The following is a 12,234-nucleotide window of genomic DNA, read 5'->3' on the forward strand; positions in this document are numbered from 1 at the left end:
CCTCATTGCATAAATCTGCACGATTAAACCAAATTAAAACTGGTCTTGATTTCCTAGAAAAATAATGGTATAATGCCATGTCATGAAACAAGCCAAAGGTTGTGCTATTTGTTGACAACCACAGTATATCTGTATAGTTGAGTCCTCTGCACTCCTGCAGCCATGGATGAAGGGTGGTATGGGAATCACGCTTTTACCTCTCCCCTGTCTTTTATGTAGCTGTGTAAAATATTAAGCTCGTCACGCTCGCAAAATGCTGTGAAAGGCAAACTTTCACATGTGGGGAATCAAGTTTAAACCTGTCACACATGCGCCGAGCTCTGCACCGGCGGCAGAAATCCCAGAGGTGAATCGTGCACTGCACTTGGAAAACTGATTTCACGACTCCGATTAGAAAAACCTCCAAGGACAAAGAGGAGCTGCGCTAAAGTCGCAGGCCTGTGGAACGCTGAAGCATTGAAACATTCACACAAACCTTTCAACGGTAAATAGCTGTAAAAATTGCCAATTTAGATGAGCGGAGAAAGTCAATAAAATCACCAGCAGGAGTTTACATCACCGGAGTTTAGCTTGTGCTTCAAATGGATGTTTATTCGTTTTGTGTGCATGTGTGTTCTCAATGCTAAAGCAGAACAGACAGTTTAAGAGGGGAGTAGGATTTCAAACCACACCCCAGGGTGTTACCTAAGACTAACTAAATGGGCTTTTATGGTGCCAGTGTGCATACGTGCATGTGTCCCACATTACGATTCAACCTTGAGGAACGGCTGATGTCATCTGCATAACAAGAGACAGACAATATGCACACTCTCTCAGTATGTACAGTACAGTTACATTTCTCTTTAATGGAGGCTCTACAGACTAAAGGTAAAGGGCTGGGATCTAGGATTCAAGAACACTTGTACGTCATAAAATACGTCTTCATTTACTAGTTTGTATGTAGCTATACTCAATTTTTATCTCAATATGAATCAGGCTATCAGTATGGCTACATACAAACTAGTAAATGAAGACGCTGTTTGAATTTCCTTATTGGGCGTGTTTCAACTGGCAATTGGACAGTCCTACAATCAATCAGAGACATTTTGTTGCAAACAAATCCAACTCTGCCTCGCTCAGATGACGTGTATGACTTTGTCACTGTTTCTCTGCTGTCCATCACCGCGTAAAGCCCGTCCAAGCGATTTGATTGGAGCATAATTGGAGAGGGATGGCTTCCAGGCTAGTGGGTACATAGGATAATTGTGGAATACCCACTAATTGTGTTTATTTTGAAAAATTAAAGGAAATACATACGGTAAGGATAAATAGCTAAACTAAATGGTAAATTCTTGGTGGAAATAAAATAAAATAAAAGTGAAACTGACAGTCACTAAAATGAATATTAAAAAGTGGTTAAATTGTTAAAATGGTTAAAATAAACAGTTAAAACCTAGATGTAGGCTAGAGTTAACACAGTTCTAGGTCAGCCCTAAATGCTAGACGTTTGGATGAAAACTCAACTGGAAGGCTTATAGGAACATGATGGGAATTCAGCTGGAAAAAAATGTTTGGAAAAACTGATCTAGGGCATCTGAGAGATGATCTGATAACGGCACCAGACCATCTCAGCCACATTCGTACACACTGTACAAGCTCAACTGTATCCTGTGTGTGATTTATGCAGTTTTCACTTTGATTTAACGCCCTAACTCACATTTATTACAAGCAAAACATCCGAACAAAAGCACAACACGTGTCACAGGGGCCTCGTCTGAGAAGGACTTTGCTCAGGCTGCACAAGGGAACCTTGGAAAATATTTAGCAGCGCCTATTCCATCTCTGTCGGACCCGACCGCAGACGCTTCTTGCACAATATGGCACGCTAATGTGAACGTAGTTTTTACAGATGTTATATATAATGTATATATTTCACACTCTGTCATTATTTGTCATGTTATCTTGAAGATTTATTTAAATTATATAATCCAGACATAATCGACTCAGCATTCTGTAACGGTTGCCATTTACTGGAGTGGAGTTTATAAGCTTGGGATAGCCATACAGCAGAATGGAGGACATCCTACCTGCTAGGCAGAGTCCAAAGATGGTGAGGAGAACCAGGACGTAGAGGGAAACGATGGCATACTTGATGCCTGAGAGAGAGTTCAGGTGACTGCAGCACTGGTCCTGCTTCCTGCGACGCTTTGAAGAAACTGACCAGAAAAAAAAAGAAATCTTATGAACAACAGCATCTTGCGTTAAGCTTTTAGAAGAAACAACATTAACAACATGGTGGTTTCTGTGTGAAATAAAATAAATCTGAAAGTATATAAATTTAATGTATAAACATTGAATACTGACAATGGATATGTCAGGACTGTGGCAGCACTTATAGTATGGAACAGCTTTATCAGACAGACACGTTTTGGACTGTGGCCTTCATCAGGGTAAACAGGAATCACACGCTGCAAACAGCTTTTTAGATAATGTATGTATTTTAAATATACACATGCACCAAGGGGGCATCTGCAAATCAAATCTGATCTCCGTCTGTGGAAATGTATGACAGCACGGACAAAAAAGCTTTCTTGTTGTTGCTCGTCAGGCTGGAAAATGTTAGAAAACCCTCTCTGAAGAGTTCTGAATCCACAAATCCGCAGGCCTCTCTCACATTGGCTAACGTTAACGTTCATGAGTCCGCCATCGGGAGAGCACTGAACAACCATGGTGTGCATGGCGGAGTGTCAAGGACAAAGCCACTGCTATTCCAAAACGAGTATATTTTGCTTTTTCGTTTGCATTTTTGCCCTTCAACACTTTGCTGTTCACTTTTTTAAGTGAACAGATGAGACCAAAGTAGAATTATTTGGTCTAAATGAGAGCCGTCATGTTTGGAGATGAAACAACGCTCCATTCCAGCATCAGAGCCTCATTCCTGTCCGTGAAATATGAGGGCGGTAATGTCCTTGTTTGGGCCTGTTTCTGCTGCATCTGAGCCGGGACTGCTTGTACATCATTGATGGACCAATGAATTCTGAATTAGTCAGCTGACCTCATTCTTTGGGCACATGATGTTGCTGAACCTAGACCTGAGCAACTGCAGCAACCCCAGATCATAGCACTGCCCCCACAGGCTTGTACAGTAGACACTAGGCATGATGGGTGCATCATCTTGCCATCAGGTTGCCACCGTGTGACATAATACATGTCAGATATGTAATGTTGGCTCATTTTCCTGAATAAATATTATACCGAAGCATAATATTTGCAGTTGATTTCTTTGAGTGGGTTCTTTTTGTCTACTTTTAGGACTTCTGCTGATGTTTTGAGTCATTTTCATGCACAAATGTAGAAAATTATGAGAGTACGAATATTTTTACGTGGCACTGAAAACCCATTTATAAAGCATGTGCAAGTCTACAGTTATACTCCAACTCTATTGTGCCTGCCTTGTCATGTTAGAACTTGATAACAAATAAATAAGCAATAACTGTAAGTAATAGTAACTGAAAACATTCTTGGTTATACACTGTTCTATACTTACAGCATGAAAAATATAACTTTCATGAGAAATTACTGTATATATTTGGCAGACCTTTGGCTTCTTAAACAGTGATTGTGCTGAATTATTTTAAGGCCATCAACATGCATCATGAAACACACTCCATATCATATAACAGAAGTCACACAGTGGACTCTTTATATGAACTGTACAAACAGGCGCTGAGGAGAGCTCGCTATAATTCATGTCACCATTTAACACTCCTCTCGGGGTCAAACAGATGTTGGAGAATGAATCTTGATAAAACTGACGAGCCGCTGTTTATGTGTGATGGACGTGTTTTTTCCTCGTGTGTGCATGTGTGGCGGACGGCTTGGCTGCACGCAACGATCCGGTGGTAAATGTTGCTGATGGAAACATTCCCTCCAGGTCAACAGGATGAAGAGATTTTCGAAGGATGTTCTGGAGTCGCATCCTTCGTCAGACTTTGGAACAGGAGGAATGAGATTACTTTCAGTCTCCACTGTTGTTTGCAGATACTTATTCTCAGCTTCGCTTTTCCGTCTCGGTCTGAACACCAGAGCCTTTCCATGTTACTCCAAGAAGTTGCCAGGACCATATAGAACAGAGGTGGGCAACCTAAAGGCAGAGGCCGCATTTATTTTGCCGTTATCCTCCATTACCGCGTGTTTCATTTAATTCCACTAAATGGCCCACTCCAAACACTAACACAGAGTCTGTCGTCGCTACTCACTCACACTTTACACACCACTGACAGCAGAAGTAAATACCATTGACCATCTTGTGATAATTCAATGTTCTGCTGGGAAACCTTTGGACCTGGCATTCATTCATGTGGATGTTACTTAGACATGTAGCACCCACCTAGACCAGACTAGGCACCTCCATCCCATAGCAATGACACTCCTTGATGGCAGCAGCCATCCCCAGCAGGATGCAGCCTGACACAGACACACACAGCACTTTAGGAACAAAACATGAAGAACAGCACAAGGTGTTGACCTGGCCTCCAAATTCACTAGATCCCAAACTGATCAAGTATCTGTGAGATGATCCACAGAGGCCCCTCCCCTCCACCCATAGGACTCAAAGGCCCCCACTAACAACATTCTGTTACCAGACACCACAGGACACCCTCAGAAGGTCCATGTCCATTCTCTGTTGAGTCACAACTGTTTTGGAGACTCAAGGGAGACCTACACAATATTAGGAAGGTGGTCATAATGTTGTGCCTGATCTGTGTACACCCCCCAAGCCCCAGTCTGCTACTGGCCTGACCAACAAGTTAAGTTTTAAAACCCAGTGAGACAAAAAAAAATCACATAGCGCTGCTGTAGACAACAAGAGCTACTATGAAGTGACTCTTTGCAAAGCCGCACTCCTCTTACCGTTTCCTCTTACTGTGTTGACATTTATACAGTTTACAGCAACAACAGCGGCAGATTTTTTGCAGCAATTTCTGAAACTAAAAGTCTTCGGCTTGGTTGGCCCTGGCTGGTTAGCTGTAGCTGCTAACTATCCAGCTGATTTTTTTAAGTTTCCATGGACATGTTTGGATATAACACTCTCGCAAAAGTGTCTTAAGAGGAGTTTAAATACAGCAGTATCTAAAAAGATACGTTTTTAGAGACTTTTACCATGGCAACGTACAGTAGGTCTTACTTCAGAGTGAGTCTAGTTGTTGTGAGACTTACTGGGCTAAAGCTAAGTCTGTTTTCATTGTTGTATAATTATCTATCATGCATCACACTAAGCTAAGCTCAAATATTAAAGTGTTCTACCATTATATATCAGTCTGTACTGTGAGAAGGGCCCCAGGTGTCTGAGGGAACTCACTCATATGACATGAACATGACTATAACAGCCACTGGGCTATCACAAGGTTATAATGAGATTCTATCTTCCTGCGAACCATCGTGATGTTGGCTCGAGTCTGACTTTTAAACACACACACACTGATTCTGCAGTGAGGCCTCCCGACAGCATGGTTTCATTTGGACCGTGACAATCCATCAGCGGACGCCGGTGGAGTTGTCGATGCCGATGCGCACACACACACGCACTCCCACTCTGTGATGAGGAACACACACTCCTCCAGCATAAAACAAACACAGCTGGCTCAGATGTGTGTGTGTGTCACATGGTTGGAATGTATAGGAACCGACCTGGTACTCCGAGCTAGTCTGCCTGTTTCAAAACCTCAAAACGCACTAAAGAGACAAAAGACGCACACACCATTCAAACATCGCTACCGGATAAACACAACCAGCAGCTTAAGGGAGAAATTATCACCTTGTTATATGTTTTCTAATGTTTCCTTCTCCAGACTCAGTGTAACACATTCCTAGACATCACATCAAATTCTAGGACGTTAAACAGCTTGACATCCTGGAAAGTAGACTATGAGAAAATTGATTCGAATCTGCACTCATGGCTGTATGGTAAACGTGGAACCAAAGTCGGGAGCTAATTAGCTCAGCATAAACACTGGAAGTTGACATTAAATAGCTTGTTAGTGCTTTCACTGTTCTCGTTAGGTTTAAAATAAACACTCGAGAAGCACCGGTCGTAATATGTTTGAACTTCTGAGAGCCAAGGAAGTGGTTTCTCCCGCTTCTGGTCTTTGGACATCACTTGAAATCAAAATATGTCTCAAAACTTATTTTTGTGATTATTTACTGTAATTCAGATTAATTAAAGTGTATTTACATAGCATCAATAAAGCTGGAACCCTCAATGTAAGCACTAAAGTGACTACGGCAAGGAAAAACTTTCTTTTAACAGGAACAAACCTTGGACCCATATGCTTGAGGCTGGGTGTGCATATAGACAGAAAAAAAGGTGAGACAGAAGCTAGAGCAGGTTGTCCACAAACCCGGGGTTTAGTGGTGCAATCCCCCGGTACATGGACCACATGCTGACGGGTCCTTGGGCAAGACACTGAACCCCAACTTGCTCCCAGTGCTTGGTTCTTGTGAATGTGCGTGCACTTGTCTGAACAAGCGGCTAGAAATGTCATTGTGACTGTAAAGAGCTTTGAGTACCAATATAATACAAGACCATTTACCATAAAGTACATGATACTAGGCAGGGGCATAATACTTGGATAGAATCAGTGGGAATACAGCATAAAGATAACGATAGCTGCTATATTGAGGTATGGAAGCACCAAACCAGCATCAAAGAACTACTGACAACAAAGGCCGACTGACTTAGCTTCATGTGTTGGGATCAAAACTGCAAATCTGCAGCCAGTGACCAGCTGGCACACATTTTGCGTCTGTGTGGAAGGAAGTAACCTTTCATACCAGCAGCTGTCAGTAGTCTGTATTCATCGTCCAAAAGAGGAAACAGGAAGAGCTAATATTAGCTAGGAGGTTAGGAGGCTAGGAAGAGCTACGAACCGCTTTACAGAGCTTGCCTCTCCTCATACTAACTAATCATATTGATTACTTCCTCTACAGTTTATTTATTCTAGATGATCATTCGTTCATTCATTTTCTGTAACTGCTAATCCTCTGGAGGGCTGCGGGAGGGCTGGAGCCTATGCAAGTCTATCACAGGGCTAACATAGAGAGACAGACACCCATTCACACTCACACCTACAGCCAATTTAGAATCAACAGTTAACCTAACAAGCATGTCTTTGGATGGTGGGAGGAAGCCAGAGTACCCGGAGAGAACCCACGCAGACACAGGGAGAACATGCTGACTCCACACAGAAAGGCCCGGTCGGCCCAGAACCTTCTAGCTGCGAGGCATCAGTGCTAACCACCACCACCACCACCACTGTGCCGCCCTTATTCTAGATGTAGTATTTCCACATGTTTTTGTGGAAATACTTGTGGATTTGAATGTTCAAATGAGATAATGATGAAAAACAAGAAAAACCTTCCTCGTACCCTTTAAGCTTTGTTGTTTTGTTTACTTTCCATTTTTTTTCACATGCACTTGTTTGCTAAGCTGGTCAGCCAATCAGAGCGGTGACGCAAACCAGCATCAGCCAAGCATGATGACTAAAAACAGTGTGGGACACTGGGCTATAGACACCCACTGACGACCTGACATTATCTAATGTCTGACTGTTGGCTTGTTGTGTCCCATTCATGATATATGAATATATGCTGTATAATAAGTTGACCAATCAGAGCAACAGTCCAAAACCCAATAACCAACAGATATTTAATGTACAATGATACAAAATAGAGAAAACACAACATTTAACATTGTCAATGAATGTATTGTGGATCATTTCACCACTTTTCTTTTATGTTTGTCATAGGTTAAATGATACTATAACTTAAAACACTGTTTTACACGCTGTTTTTCGCTGGGAATGAGTTTCACAAAAAAATAAATGAATAAATAAAAGTGTAAGATTTCAATTTTGAAAAAGCGTTGCCGTACGTCCTTTCCAACCGACATCTGAGAGAGAGTATAGAGCCAACATCCACTCATCAAGTAATTGTAAACACATTTGGAGATGACATTATTTCGCTGTTGCGTGTTCCAGCGGAGCCATGTGTCTCCGCTTGACGACGCTGTCAACACACAGCGAGGTCTGGACAAAGAGACGATGAACCTAATAAGCAGATTAGACTGGGATTAGCAAACTTGGAGGCTTGTTTTATTAGTAAACCTGGAGATTTGACACATATGCCCAGTCTGTTTATTTCCAGCGGGGGCCTATGTGCGTCAGTTACTGGCACAGCCTGCCTATATGGATGATTTTTGGTGGAATGTACAAGGACAGGGTATTATTCCTTCAAGTTTAACTTTGCAAATCAAATACATATGCTGCTTGAAGTCACAGATTCCATAAAAGTCTCTGTGATGGGCAGGTGGTGGTGACATTACAGCTTGTTTCCTAAACAACAGCATGTTTTAAAGATACACCTGCATGTTTAACCGTTAACATATTGATGTTAAATTAATGCTAATAAGCTATTAAAATTACTATTCATCCACAAAACCATAATTGAGAAGTTTGATAACATTTGCAACCAATAAACACTGATATTAAACTCATTATTTAGCCATAATCCATAGACTGTCACATAGTTAAAATCCCGGCCTCGTACTTTAAAACCTCTGGTAGAAATATCGTCTCTAATTGAACGAGGTGTGAAAATGTTCTGGGATTATAAAAGCAGGACATGGGCGGCGGGAGGTTCGGTTGTGGGAGGCCATTGTCCACTCTCCATTAAAATGTCAACAAAGTCTTCAGTTAACGTTCGCCGAGCGTTTCCCACCAAAACCGGCCGAGCCCTGGGTCGAAACCTGAGAACGCCGCCGGGTCAACTGTGGATTCGCTCAGCTGCACCTGTGCTCACACACAAATACAGATGTTGCTCCCGGACATTTCTGGCTTTCATAGCTGACCACGGTGAAAAAATACCAAACGGTCACAGCGATGCCTTTTTTTGTGTGCATCTGTGAACTTTTTTCTACACGTTCTATTGCCATAAAGAACATCCTGCAGCTGTTATCTGCTTCTTCTTGCCGCAGAGTTCATGGGAACTCAAATCCAGACAATATATGGTTTGTTCCTTTGGAAGAAAAGTCTCCCGTCTCCTGCTTACCTTCATCGCACAGATTGAGTTTGGACAAGTTGCGTCCATCGTAGGCTTCTTCGTACATGGAGGCATTCTCTCTCTCCTCATTTGTGCTCAGATACATGGCCTTGTTGTCCATCTCCGCCTGACTGAAGAGAGAAGATAAATATAATAAATATATCACCATGTCACCATTAGGAATATTTTACAGCTCAAACTGAAGAATTTGTTTATGTGCGACTTGATTATGATCAGCTTCTTTGAGTGATTATCACCATAACCTGGTTTCAGAAATCCTGGATAAGGTCATAATCATGAATGGGTTCATGAATATAAAAAAAAAAAACAGGTGTTTAATGCCCTATGTAAACACCAGGATATGTTTCAAAGGTAAGAATCAGAATTCATCAAAACTGCCAAATACCTATTATTACGAAGACATTTTAAAAGACAAACAGAAACAACTAGAAGACCAACATTAGCTGGACCAAGTACTCCCCTCTCCACAGTCTGTAATGCTGTTAGAAGTAACAAGTGACTTTTACATCGATCAGGCATAACATTATGATCACCTTCCTAATATTGTGTAGGTCTCCCTTGTGCCTCCAAAACAGTTGTGACTCATCAGAGAATGGACATGGACCTTCTGAGGGTGTCCTGTGGTGTCTGGTAACAGAATGTTGTTAGTGGGGGGTCTTTGGGTCTTATGGGTTTAAGTAACATCCACACGAATGAATGCCAGATCCAAGAGCTTCCCAGCAGAACACTGAATTGTCGCAAGATGGTCTATGTTATTTACTTCACCTATTAGTGATCATAATGTTGTGGCTGATCGGTGTATGTGCAAGATAAATTTTCTTGTTTCTTTGAAAAAAATATGGTATCACGGGTGGCTGCAGGGTGCAGGCACTCATAGTCACAGTATACAACATCGAGAAACTATTTTGAATTTTTGAGACGGGTGGAGAGGTTCACGTGGGCATGACACATGGAGCTATAACAACCACATTAATGGGAAATGCAAACATTTGAAATAATCCAGAATAATCATTTAATCAAATTTAAGTTTGCATCAGTAACATGAGCTTTCACTTAGTCCTCACAAGTATGTTAAATTATGGGTGTTTTATTGCCATTAGTGCCGTCTAGTGCTGGAAATGAAGCGGAACAGCGGACACACACATGCACACACACATAGAAAGTTATGTGTGTCCTCACAAAGGACATTCCTATGACATTATTCATTCCCTTGACCCTAACCATATCAACTAAGTGCCCACTCTCAACCCTAACCATAACCTTGTTGTAATTATTTTTACCCTAAATCCAAATCTTGACAGGTTTTAACCCTCAGAGATTTGGCCAAAAAAAAAAAAGGACCCACAATAACCAAAACTGGCCCTCACAACATAATAAAAACAAGACCACACAGAAAGTCGTAGGTCCAAGCTAAACAAACTGGAGGAAACCATTGTGGCGCGAGGCTTGCGGCCGCCTCTAAACCAGGGTTATGTTAATTGTTTTTTCTGCCAGCGGAGCAACACTGCAGTTGTGTTTCAGCCCCTTTCCGTCTCTCTGTTTGCCTTTTAGGAGGATGTTAAGGAGATGCATGAAGGTGCGTGTAACGTCAAGGAAAGGTCGGTCGCGGGGCGACAAAGAATGCGATCTACATTTCAAACCAACTGGCTAGGAGTAGTGTGGGGCTGTTTCTCATAGTTCGGGATCAGAAGAGGTAATAAAACCATTTGCTTCAACTTCTCTGCCAATTTTCCAAAACATGGAGAAGTTGAATGTCAGCCCAAATGGAAATAGTGTCATCGGTGTGCGGTTTATCCACCACAGAGAGCAGATGGGTCAGATTTTACAAGACAAAACCTCCTACTCGGTTTGTATCTTGTTTTTTTTTAAATCAGAAATCTTGTATTAGTGGGAACATAATTTACAACAGTTTGTTTAGATTTGACTCATAAAACTGTCTCGTAAGCAGCTGTGATGAGCATGAACCTTAAATATTTATTCGTGGAAAGGTCTCAACACGAGCGGTTCGATAGATGGGCCCATACATCTACTGACAACATCTCCTAGGAGAGGAACGTGTCTCAGAAGACGCCGATTATCACCAGAAGCAGGAACTCCACCTTAAACACAAGGTTGACAGAGTAACCAAGTGAAATGAACATTTTACCCGCAGCAGGTTTGCTTCCCTATTTTGCGCAGGTTTTCGAATGCTATGCATGATGTAAGACCAAATATGAGTGAAAGGGAACAAACAGAGAAGACTGAGGGCAGAAAGCCAGTGTCAGACACCTCTGAGAGATAAAGTGAAATCTGAAGAGTCGTGGGTGTTAAACTCCCACAAGCCCCCAGTGGCTGATCGGTGAGTGTTTGAGAAAGTCGTTAAAAAGCGCTCAGTCAGGACTTTCTCATTAGAGGAGGGGATAAAGGGGTCAGGTTGACATTTAGACTGGAGCTAGGCAGGAACCATTAGGGCTGCTAGGAGATCCCACTAAACACTCCACTCCATGCCTGCATGCGTGTTTGTGTGTGTGTGTGACTGTGTCTACGGAGGGTGTGTTTGCTTGTGTGCGCGGTGAGTTATTTTCTAATTACACTGAGTTTAGTTGGATATAACACCCTCTAGGTTGATCTGTCAGTGCCAACAGAGGTCGGTGGGAAAGCAAAGTTCTCAGCGTCTTACACTCAAGATCAATGCATCTGCAGAAGTTTGGTGGTTGATCTCAAGATGGCAAAAAATGACGGAAACACACAGTCAATGTAGCTCTAGAGTCAACACTTACAATAATCAATCGACCCGTTGTAAACATTTTTAGTCCCTCTCAGAATTTTCTGCAAAAAAATTGACTAAAAAACTTTTGTAGTAGATGAAGAGAACCCAGCTAAACAAATAAAACTACAAATATTATGTTAGTGTATTTTTCCGTTCAAGAGAATGTATCATTTGTACATATCAATGAGTTGCAAATGTATGAGAACCCTCGTTTTCCTTGCTGTGACCACCCTTGTGCAGCCATTAAACAGCAACTAAACATTTCCGGTAACTGGTGATCTGTCATCTATAGAACCGCTTCAGTTCTCAGATGTTGGTTGGTTTCCTCACGTGAACCGTTTGCTTCAGGTCCTTCCACAACATTTTATATTAAACTGAGGTCAGGA

General features: G+C 41.9%; 1 protein-coding gene across 1 annotated transcript in view; it reads right to left on the reverse strand.

The window, feature by feature from the left end:
- scara5 (scavenger receptor class A, member 5 (putative)) overlaps positions 1-11,831 on the reverse strand; it is an 81,591-nt gene extending 69,760 nt beyond the window's left edge. The window contains exons 1-2 of the mRNA XM_084560273.1: positions 9,088-11,831; positions 2,067-2,195 (exon numbers count right to left, since the gene is read on the reverse strand). Coding sequence (XP_084416399.1) covers positions 2,067-2,195; positions 9,088-9,247 — 289 coding nt within the window. The 5' untranslated portion in view covers positions 9,248-11,831. The remainder of the gene's footprint in view (positions 1-2,066; positions 2,196-9,087) is intronic.
- Positions 11,832-12,234: the final 403 nt, after the last annotated feature.

Source organism: Chelon labrosus, assembly GCF_963514085.1.
Source record: "Chelon labrosus genome assembly, chromosome: 14".
In the NCBI taxonomy this organism is placed as follows: Eukaryota; Metazoa; Chordata; class Actinopteri; order Mugiliformes; family Mugilidae; genus Chelon; species Chelon labrosus.